This window comes from Mchenga conophoros, linkage group LG20 (assembly GCF_057382185.1).
Source record: "Mchenga conophoros isolate Kocher_MC1m ecotype Shallow Benthic linkage group LG20, M_conophoros_male_GT1.1, whole genome shotgun sequence".
NCBI classification, from domain to species: domain Eukaryota; kingdom Metazoa; phylum Chordata; class Actinopteri; order Cichliformes; family Cichlidae; genus Mchenga; species Mchenga conophoros.
The window spans coordinates 11,713,272-11,724,982 of record NC_140545.1 but is presented as its reverse complement, the minus strand read 5'-3'; the positions used below and the strand labels follow the sequence as shown (position 1 = coordinate 11,724,982).

General features: G+C 41.5%; 1 protein-coding gene and 2 long non-coding RNA genes across 3 annotated transcripts in view; all 3 read right to left on the bottom strand.

The window, feature by feature from the left end:
* The window catches only part of LOC146550454 (bromodomain and PHD finger-containing protein 3-like), a 9,844-nt gene extending 9,502 nt beyond the window's left edge, over positions 1–342 (bottom strand). Inside the window, exon 1 of the mRNA XM_085259837.1 lies at positions 327–342. Within this exon, the coding sequence (XP_085115963.1) occupies positions 327–342 (16 nt within the window). The remainder of the gene's footprint in view (positions 1–326) is intronic.
* A 3,047-nt stretch (positions 343–3,389) lies between these two features.
* LOC146550453 (uncharacterized) lies at positions 3,390–9,474 on the bottom strand. The gene is made up of 3 exons (XR_014890201.1): positions 8,799–9,474; positions 8,474–8,612; positions 3,390–3,462 (listed from the first exon to the last, which is right to left on the bottom strand). It is a non-coding gene; the product is annotated as an uncharacterized LOC146550453 (long non-coding RNA).
* A 48-nt stretch (positions 9,475–9,522) lies between these two features.
* On the bottom strand, positions 9,523–10,101 carry LOC146550452 (uncharacterized). The gene is made up of 2 exons (XR_014890202.1): positions 10,017–10,101; positions 9,523–9,669 (listed from the first exon to the last, which is right to left on the bottom strand). It is a non-coding gene; the product is annotated as an uncharacterized LOC146550452 (long non-coding RNA).
* Between the last annotated feature and the right edge of the window lie 1,610 nt (positions 10,102–11,711).

The following is an 11,711-nucleotide window of genomic DNA, read 5'->3' as shown; positions in this document are numbered from 1 at the left end:
TAAGGCTAATGGTGACAGAATGATTACATTTGTTTTTTGAACCAGTCGGTGACATTTTGTCAAACAGACAAAACTGCATGATACAAAAGCAACTTCACATCCACTGAAAGAAAACAGCCATTCTCACAGCTTGCACTGCAACTCTGCCTCTCTTCAAACCACTATATTTACATCAAAAACATGTTTAGTTTTGCTATAAAGTATCATTTTAATGAAGCTTGGAGAAAAAAAAAAGAAAAAAAGTGTTAGAGGTCCCTCTTACCCTGACCGGGTGCATTACAGTCCACTGTATTAGGTTTGTTTTTGGTCTGTATGGGTAAACAGACCTTCATTGACATGCATGCTAGCGAAATTATGTCTGTCTGCTGTAAATGATAGCTGTGTGTTTGAGACATTTGGACTGACAAAAAAAATGTTTCTAATAAAAGGCAACCAGAGAGCCAGTTAGTCTATCTTTCACCTTGAGCCTGCCAGGACAACAGTACATTGTGTTTACAATAGCTCCATGTCAGTGACAAGGGTGAAACGGTCCCCTTTACAAACTTATCTACACTTAACAGCCACAAATGTATGTATACAGCCAAAGCCATGACACCAAAAGCTAACGTCTGTTCACTAGCTTCAGTAACTTGGCATTTCTGGCACTCAGTCTTTGTGGTGAAAGAAAAACAAAAACATATTTTACAACAAACCACATGTGAGGTAACTGGGAAGAAAAGAAAAATAAAATGGGGGGGGGGGGGGGGGAAGGTTATGAGGGGAACTGGGAAGGCACATTTACATTTTTAAACTGATAGTCAATGAAGACTGTCACATGGTTGTGTGATCTCTCCAGAGAGACTGCTTCCCTTTGTATGGTTAGAGAGAGATGGACTTAAAGATGTAACATATATGCAATATGTGCTACAGTGATTGCATCCAAAAAACATGTGTTCAACAAAAAAGAAAAGCGTTTAGGTGGATGATAGCCCATCTAAAGAGGGTTTGAAATCAATATCAATAACATTCTGTACTCTAGTGTGTTGCATAACATGGATTAATTAATAATCAACTGGCCATCTATACCAGGGGTGTCAAACATGAGGGGTGGTGGCCAGAACGGGGCCAGCAAAGTCCCCCCCAAAAAAGAGAAAAAAAACAGACTTGTATGAAACTGAAATTCAGTAAGTTGTAAGAAGCCACATTAAGTTAACATGAAGACTGTATAGAAGTCTCACTTCAGCCCATTTTTAAGCTTGCTGTGTTGGTTTCATGGCCAAGGGGGTGGGGGGATAATAATAAAATGAACTGCTTTGATTCAACTTTAAGGCCCATCATCTGCCCCTCCCCCTCAATAAAAATGTCCCAAATACCCCAGTCCTCATTTTTGCCTACTTTCCAGTTCCAAATGCCTTGCCCAAGGGCAGCTAAGTCACGTTTGTTCAAAGAATATGGAGAGATGAGTCATCCATTCATCTATTTCCCAAATCACGCCGGCAATTGGAACTGCCAGTCTTCCGGTCACGAGACAATTACTCTGACATTACCATGATGCCACAACACTCAATCCATTCACCCCAAAATTCTTTTATCACAGGCCTTATTGAACCCTTTAAGGCTCAAATCAGTATATTATGTCCTGCCTGAGGATGCAGGCAAATTAAAGCACATTATTATGCTTGTCATGTGAAGTCCGTTCTGGAACACCGTTTTGGTTTAAAGAGACCTTCATTGATGAAGGTGATTAATTCCAAAGGTGACGTCTGATCAGACATACACAGACAATAAACCTAACATGAAAATCCTCCAGTTTACTGCATCTGAGGACAGGAATGAGCCATACAGGTCTCAATAAACACGAGTCACATTTATGACTCCAATGGCACTCTACGGATTTGTTTCTTAATGAAGACAGATCTCACCCATGCAAGCAGAGACAGACACACTGACACACACTGTTCTGTGTTGTGGAGTCACACACTGGGTCATATGCCCAAGTTCGCCTTAAGTGCTGAAAATCTAGCCTAACCTCGCAAAGATACTTCCATCTTATCAATACATGACCACCACCAGACCAATACAAACATCTTATTTTACTCCTGAAACTGGTTAAGCAAAAGTTAAAGATGTGCTCCCAAAAACACTGAGGAGGGGGGGGAAGAAATGCAACACAAGGGTAGTCTTTAGAGTTTTCACACAGAGGGTTTAATTTGTTAGACCACTCCGCTAGATTAACCCTCAACCAAGTATGCTTGGTGATTCAGTTCAATCCCCCACCCCCACTCCAATCCATCAGAGGGAACAACTATCAGTTATATTGTTGGTCACCGTTGGAGTGACCTTAGGAGACCCTGACAGAAACTTGTGCAAGTACTATAAAAGTTCAGCTGCTGGCTAGCTAGCTCCAACTCCCATCTCATGTTCTCCTATCGGAAAGCTGACCAGGACACTGATCTTGTGGTCTTTCATATCATTCAGCCTTCTCTCTATTTTGTCTGGTGTTCAGACGGACTTCTGCCCTGGAGATCTCTTGCAAGAGTGCCACTACCCTGATCTTAAAATGAGCAGCATTGCTAACTACTCTTCAACATGGTGGAGCTAGCAGTTGAGGCACTGGAGAACAGCAAATTATTGAAATCATTTATCACAAAGCTGGCTTAATTTTACTTGTAGGTGAGCAGTTTTTAGGGTACTGACTGTCAGTTCTTTAAGCCGGCTTGGAGCACCTTACCCTTACATGCACGCTTCTCCTTACCTGGGCAGATTTCAAAACTTAAACTAGGCCCAGTCATAGCAGTCAATTTAGCTTCGACCAGAGGTGGTCAACAATGAGTGAGCTAAGTGGCATCATAATGTCTTTACAGAGAATTAGCTCACTAAATAATCGCTTTTAACCAAATCAAAAAATGTCTAATTTCTGCCAATACTAGCATATCAATAAATTAATAAATAAATTACTTCAACGCTCCAGGGCTATATAGTAGAAGATGAAACTACCTTTAGGATTCTATTGCACCATTTTACAACTGAATCAATACAAGTTAGGTCTACTAAAAGTTGACAAAGTATCCCACTATATAGTCAGTTCTCTTCACAGTGAAAAGCCTGCAGGCTGGTCAGCGACCCCTTGGAAACCTCCAGTTGGTAGCAAAAAGTGTAAATTTGCCAAATGGTTGGCAAGTGGTTGCTGGCTGTTGCTAGGTCAAAGTAGTTGCAAAGAGGTATACTTGTTTCATTAGAAACTTATGACCATTGACAGAAACTCTTACAGGGGTCTCTGTGGCGCTGAGGAGGAGATGTAGATTCAGCCTGGGATAAAAGTCTTCAAACCCACAAGCCAACATGAGCCTCAGACTTAAAAGAGCACTCAGCAGAATGCTGCTCATTCTCAGCCTCACTCTAGTACTCACTCTGCATTGAAGCCGTTGACATGTAGGATCCTCATCTGTTTCACTATGGTGCTCTTTCCCGACTCTCCAGCTCCTGAGAGAGAAAAAGTGAAAATGGATTATGTACCTTACTGATACACTTACATGCACTCAGTGTTGGGATAAAATGGGTGTTTATCTGAAATACCAGTTTACAGTGTAAGTACAACTTCCTTTATGTGGACACAAGCACTGTAGCTCACTACAAGGTTAAAGGTCCCAAACTGTTATGGGTTTGACTGAATAAGTTGCCTGCAAACTGACAATTAGTGCAGTGCCCGCTGTTACAGGCATGTTCGCACCGGTGACATTACTATGAGGTCACAGAGGTGTGAGAACAAGTGCAAATAAGGCCACCAATAAAGCACAACACTAGATTATTATCCAAGGGGCCAGAGAACAAAAGAAGACCTTGAGATTCCTTTTTAAACTACTTCAAATAATGGTTTAATTTTGAATAAAGTATAACATCTTGTTGTGTCTGCCCCTACAATCTCTTACCCTTTAAGCAACTATGACAAAATACAGAAAAAAAAAAAAAAAAAAAAAAAAAAAAAAAAAAAAAAAGCCCAAAACAATTCGAAAGCCCATTTGTGTGTCCTGGGGAGAAAACATGTTAAGGTGTGCACACAAGAGGAATATTCTGATCATTCAATATCACCCGGGATGGGAGACTTCATTCTGCAGCATCACAATGAGTCCCCCCCCCCCAAAAAAAAAAAAAGCCAGCACCAAGAACCATCTGACAAGAACAAGGGGTCCATCAACAGTTGCTGTAACCCCCACAGAGTCCTGATCTCGACACCATGCTCTCAGTTAGACTAAGACTAGCTAAAAGTATAACATATCACAATTCTCCTAAGATACTGCATGAAAAATTTGAATTGTTAAAAAATAAATACATAAATTAAATCCAATTAGGGTTTTTTGTGTTTGTATTCAGATGTCAACAATACGCTTGTCGTCACTTTATCTGAGCCTGAACCTTACTGTGTAATATTGTATATGTGTGTTATTCATTTTCGTTTCTCATTTCTATTTTAACAGACTGAAATTGATAGCATGCAGCACTACCGGGCCGTTAGTGGTAAGCTGCAGGTTGCCAGATGAATTGCTTGGAACTGCTATAAGAATGAAACTCAGTTTTTGCCCTGTAATGTCAAACCTACAGCATGCAAGGCTACATGAGGAATGAGCAAATTTAGGTACAAGACCCAATGTACACCAAGATGTATGCTTTTCCCGTTTCAGGCCTATTTATATAAATTTAAAAAAGAGGCCTGAAACAGCAGTCTTGTCTTTGTCATCTTAGTTATTTCTGGTGTTCACTTACATTAAGGTAAAATTAAATTTACCTTGAATTAAATAAAGACAAATGTAAGTTACACCCCCCCCAAAAAAACAAACAAACAAAAAACCTAACGTACTTAAGGTAAAGCTTAAAACAGACTGAAGCACAAAGCCACAAGTACATCAGTTTGTTTGATTATTTAATATCTAGAAGATTAAATATTTATTAGGTGATTTTTTTTAACTATTGCTTGACATGATGAGTGACTGTTGAAGGTAAATGTCTAAATACATAATTACATGTAAAACTTATTTTGGCATTCTACAGTATTACAGCAATACTGAATATTTCAAAGTAAAGTTAAAGGCGTAATAAGTGGCATGTTTGTACAGATGTCATTTATCTTAGGGCCTCTTTTCTCCCTTTCTGTCCTACTTTGGACGAATGAAAAAAAAGTTAACTAAATACATTCCAAGTAAAAAGACGAAGTCTAAAGTAAAAAAAAAATAACTTAGTCAGCTTTACATTAGCATCATCTGACAGTTTGCACCAGTTTAGGCTGCGATTCCCAGCAATGAAGTGCAACTGTTAGTCAAGCACATCAGAGAAGCCACACAAGTCTGGGACTTGTGCATTTTGATGGCTCAGCTTGCTACAGTATATATCATGAACTCGTAACATCATGAGCTCGACGATAACTGATGACCTCGTGTCACAGTGCTCCCTCCTTCTCTGCCCATTACCCGTCTTTTACCAGACTACATTGTGAAGCAATAAAATAAGGACAAATACTAAAGTACACTTTAGTTTGGAGAATGTTAACCACACAAATGATTTTAAAAGTAGGTCATATATAGCCAAATGAGTATTATCCAAAATGAAATCCCGACTGACTTTAACACCTTAACAATGGCCTTAAAAAAAAAAAAAAAAAAAAAAAAAGGGAACTTTTGCCGCCACATGTCCACAGTGAGCATATCTGCTAGTAGACCCTTTAACATTGGCAGTTCTATCACATTAAATCAGAGAAGATACACCAGAATGTCAGACATCAACCAGCCAGAAACGAGAATGATAGAACAATACTTTGGTCCATTATGTGGCAGGATTGTTGAAGAAAATCAAGATTTTGCTCCAAACATAACATCCCAGTGCACTTCAAGCTGAGTAACACCCTCAGACCAAAACTGGTTCATCCTAGGACAACACACACACACACACAAGCTAAACAGCATAGTGTATGCAGTGCAGTCAGGAATACTTGGACCTTTAAACAGGACAAACCAAACAACCACCTTACAAATGTTTAACACAACATAGGAGAGCCAGCTCAAGACTCAGCTGTACACTTGTACCTAAAGGAGAAGGACACCAGGGTTCACATTTTCATCCAGACGGACGGTTTGACAGGGGAGTGAAGAGGCCACCTAGGTCCACTTTGATTTGTTCATTGTTGAACACCCAGCTATCACGACCTACAACACAGTCTCAACAGTCCTTCCAGGCATTACAATCCCACTCACACTTTGCCTCAGGTGACCTCAATAGCTCACATGATGGTGGGGTGGGAGATATGATATAAGAAATTTCATACCATGCCCCCAGTGACAGATGACCCATGCCCTTTTATTTTTTTTAACACTACTGATCATGCGAGATTCCACATGATCAACGTTGGGTCAAGGACCATCACAAAAGAGACAACCCAACTAAGGGTTCAATACCTGGGACTGTCAGTCATTTTGGAAGTAAAGAAGCCTCTTGGATAAACTTAAAGCCCAGTTATGTTCTTTTCAAGCATTCAAGACAACCATGATCTGGATGACAGAGAACCTGCAGAAACATGAAATCTAAACTGCCATTAGGCCTTTCACAGCCACAGAAGTCATCAGCACTGAAACTCTTGCAACATTGCTTAAACTAAAACATCAGATTAGCTGCTAATATAGTTGTACGCTAACACAGCATTTAAAAAAAAAACACAAAAAACCAAACAAACAAAAACAACAAAAAGAAAATGCTTGTTCCTTTGTTTTGCAAATACTGTGGTAGCATTAAAGATGCAATTGTTTTTGTCATGGCAAACTCATTAAATATTGCTTCACATGCAATGTGGCATCTAAAACCTGTTTACATTAACACCCTGAGAATTTAGGATGCTTTTTATAATGAAGTCTGACAAAGATGCCAAATTAAAATGTAGTAATTTACAGGATTAATGGTGTGCAGCAAAATGTGGTGGGTTCCACGTCAGGAAGCATGACTGTTCATCTGATGTAGTATCATGATGGACAAGAGCTGAACTGCATCTGGGGCACCCTGCAGTGTTCTGACAGAAAAGCTAGCTTGTGGGGTTGACCAGTATAAGCACAGAGCATCCAGTAGTCTTTTTGTACTGCTACCCTTCACCCATTGTGTCTTATTTAACAGGTCTCGTTAACATGGACCTATTAAGGCTTTAATTAGACTGGGTGGTTAATCCAATCAAAAGCATACTGAGCAAAACACATAAATGATCTGCAAATTTAAACCTTGTGGGCACGCATGCTCAAAATTTTGCTCTGCCAATGATGGTCAACATTTGTGTTTTAGCTAGGCTACAATACAAACCGACACTACAAATGCTGAAGAATCGGTTAGGTTGTGTGTCCAGCTTTAACTCGTAGACTCTTTTTGGTCAATTTACTGCCTGTCAAGCTGCAGAGATCATCTTATTACCAACAAAGCTAACACAAGGTCTAGTAGCAGGTGTGAACTGAGTGTCCCTTTTTTTATGCTTACTTACCTTTGCTCACCCTTAAAAAAAAAAAAAAAAAGTTTCCTTTAAGGGTCGCATTTAAATCAAGCTGATATTTTAGATCTGAAAGACCTAAAAATTACAGAAGGTATATTTGTTTTGTCCTTCTCCTTTCCAAAAGTCATCACAACTTCCTCCCTAATGCAAGTAGTGACATGTCATACAATATCCACCCTCAATAGTGATATGTTCAAAACAAATTGACCCCCTCCCCCAAGGGTCCGCCGCAAATTCGTAGAAGTCAAAACCCTGTGAATGGATATACGAGGAGGGTACAGATGAGAGCTTTGCAGGAAACAAAAAACACTCTTATATAATGAAAGAGACCCAGCCCACCTAAATTTCACTCACACAACCACATGTTGAGTCTTACACATATTCATTTCTTCATTAACCAAGTTTTGGTGTGCTTTTCTTTGAGTCACATTATCTTATGTTTGGGCAACACACCCACAAACTGGCATGTGATGTAAAGCTTCTGTTAGTTTGGCAAATTTGAGGCCTGCATGCATGCTTAGTGCTAGAAATGAGCACTGTTCAGCATGCTGCAAAGTCCCAGTTTAATACAACTGAAAAAGAAAAAGTGTTAAAGAACAAACATACATTACTTAATGATCAATTAGGACAGGCTGGTTCTGATTGATGTTGGTGCTCGTTAATCCTTTAACCACTGCAAGCAGTTTACCCCACCTTACAGGTTTGCCTCACTGCATACTCTAAAACCAGCCAATGGGCTGTGCTACAGCAGGTTTGGGGAGTTAGCATTGCAGAATGACAGTCTGACAGCAACATGCCAAAAACCCAGCACCGTATTGCATTTTTGGCCTTATGCAAGAGCAAAGTCACTGTTGACAATGTTTCCCAAAACAACATCCCAGAAAGTTTTGCAGGGAGGAAGCAGGGTCTCAACCGTCCAAACAGAGGCCTTGTCTGTAAAGCAGCAAGCACATAAGATCTGTAAAAATGTGTCAAACTCACCTAGAAGTAGTAGTCTGTGTGTTGCTCTGTAGATCTGTTTGTCCTTTTGGAGCTGCTTCTCTATCTTTTTGTTTGCTTCTCTTTGAGCCTTCTCCTCATTTCTCTGGTCTTCGGTCTTACTGTTGCCCAAACAACCCATCTTCCCGCAAGAAAAAAGAAAAAAGGGGGTCCAGGGGAGGAGGAAGAGGTGGTGGAAGAAGAAGTAGAGGAGGTGGTAGTGGAGGGGGAAGGGAAGGTGGGGGGGTAATGTAGAAAGAAAAATAAATCAGATAAACTAGTCTAGATGCCTCGTTTGACCCGCGGATTTGGCAGCAACGTTACCCACATTTACACCGTTTAAGGTCCGTGGCGCCCCTGTGTAGAGATTTAAAGTCCGTAACGCGTATTTTGCTGTCAGAGAAAGGGCAGGATACTGTTGCTGACGACACGGAGGCCGCCTTCTCAGTTTGCTGAATCCGGCTCGGGCTTTTCCCTTTTATATGCAGTAGTTTGTGTTTCGTTTTTCCAAACTCTTCCCCCCCCCCTTCAGCCGTGTAAGATAAAGACTTGTAATCCACAATGTCCACTATAAGACCCAAAAACGGCGGTTCACCTCAAACGGAGGCAGAAAAAAACAGCCTAATTTGCATCTCCAAAAGCCCGGGTCTTGCGTCTCACAGCTGCCCGTGACAAGGAGCCGAACTCGGCGTGTCCGCAAAGCTCGCCTGTGCTGTAGCGCCGCTCGTTACCACGTCGCTTTTCATGACAAACATTTCCATGGGTGTATACTTAGACTCTATATCTATTTTTCTGTCTCCCCGACGGCTGTCTTCGTCGGGGACCCAGCAGGACAGCTGTAAGGAAAATAATATTTACACCCAAACGAGCTACATGTGTGGCATTCTCGCTTCTTCCGTCGTCACCCGGCTCTTTTTCATTCTCTGCATCAAATCAGCCCCAAACTCACTGCGGTTGTCTTTTCGTCTTGATCCCTCGCCACCTCCAAATCCGAAATGATCCAGTATCCCCTCCGATTTGTCCTCCATATATGTGATGGCTGTTCCTTGCTGTTTTCTCCTCCAAAGGGCCTTCTCTCTCTCTGCCCCTCGCTTTTGTTGCTGAAATGTTTTTATCAGCCCCTCACATCACCACCAAGCTCCAAAACTGCGCACCGATAGACTTTTTTTCTTAATTTCTGGCTCGACTCCGATGAATCCCTTCAAAAGAGAGAGAGGGGGGAAATAATTACAAAAAAAAAAAAAAAATAGGAGGGGGACAAATAACAGAAAAAGAAAACGTGACCAAAGACGTGAAAATCCCTCGAAATGTATCCACGTTTCTTGCAGGTGAAAAAGCTACACCCGCTGTCAGGCTCGGCTTTTATAACCTACATACGGCCTATACATGTGCACACACGCCTGTCATACAAACATACATTTATATACACATATGTAGATTCCTCTTGAATCCTAGGTGGGTAAACAGGCTACAGACTTGACACTACATGTGCATTTACATTCACAAAAAGTAGGACGCGGGGGCTGTTGTAGCAGCACATTCCCACCGTGAAGGCCGCTCCCCTCCTGGCCGCTGGTCGAGGAAGGTGAAAGACGGGAATACCCGATTCTTGGAGGTTATTATTTTCTCCCATTCTCTCTTGCTTTCTCTCTCCGAGAATAGTAGCCTACATTGAACAGATAGACAGCGCTTTTAGAGAGACGGGGTGGGCCACACAACGCTCATTGAACCCTGGGAAGGAAGGACCGAGAGAGGAGGAGGAGGAGGAGGAGGAGAGGCCGCTTCGCCTGGTCACGTGATCCGGGTGCGGAGCCCGGTTAGCGGCGTGGCTGTGCGAGAGAGAGAAAAGGCGCCCTCTTCAAGGAAAAAAGACCTGAGGTGGGTTTGTATGCAGGAATAACAGCACAAGACCCTCTGAGCAGGGCTACTCAATCTTAGAAGACCACTAGATATGTTCTGTTACAGACATTTATTCACGGAAAAGTACAAGCACATCAGCAGCGGATTATACTGAGTTATACTATTAGGAAGACTGGTGCATTAAGTTACTTTCAAGACATAGGCTTAACACTATTATACCCATTCTTAAAATCTGCTAAAATAGTTTTCATAACTCACGATTTAAATAATCATTCTTTATCTTGTGAAATAAGCTGCCCTCACTTTAAGCTAATTCTGACTGGCTTTCTCTTGTAAAGCACGTGAGTGCAACAGGCGCATTCAGAATTTTTTTCATAGGGGTGGCCATATGGGGGCCACTAAAAATATTGGGGTGGCACACCAAAAACAGAAGAGTGCCGGCGCAGTGGTGGGGAGAGGTGACATCGTAAGGGACATACAAATGACAAAAATAATGCTCCAGCTCACTGTAGGGCACAGGTGTCGAACTCCAGCCTGAGGGCCCGGTGTCCTGCAGGTTTTAGATGTGCCCTTGAGCCAACACAGCTGTTTTAAATGGCTAAATGACCTCCTCAACATGGCTTGAAGTTCTCCAGAAGCCTGATAATGAACTAATCATTTGATTCAGGTGTGTTGGCCCAGGGTGATATCTAAAACCTGCAGAAGACCAGCCCATGAGGCCTGGAATTCGACACCCCTGCTGTAAGGTGTCTTCCTCTCTCTTGCGCTCACATTTATTAAAATTATTACCAACACAGGACCCACCCTAGGGGGGGGGGTACAAATCTTGGGGGTGGGCCAGTGCTGCCCCCTGGCTCCCCATTGGCACACAGCTGTCTGCCTGAGATGACTATATTAAAGATATCTGTTCTTACTGACATCATATAAAGCCACAAGCAGAAGAAACTGCGACTGCTTTTGACTTTGCACACACAATGACCTATTTTTTTTGAAACTGAGTATTTATTGTTTTAATAGTACTACACGTCAGAGAAAATAAGGTCTCCTTTAATAACGCAGGTGGTGGAACTGTTTGACTACTTAGTGTCACTCCATAAATTCATGAGAAAAATAAAAGAGCCACGTGCAATATTTTTTTTCCTATAAAATATTGTGAAATATAAGTATCAAGTGGCATACCATGCAAATCTTTAGTGAGGGATGAGGAGTCCCATAGTGTCCTCCAGATAAAAAAAACTAAAATCCACGTTTTTTTTTATTTAGAATCGAAGATAATAAAGCCACAGATAAAAGTCACCTGTGGCAGAAGCTGTATTTTCAAACACAAATGAGTAGAGCCAGCTGTGCTGACATTAGCACTCTCTACTCCTAAAAGCTCTGA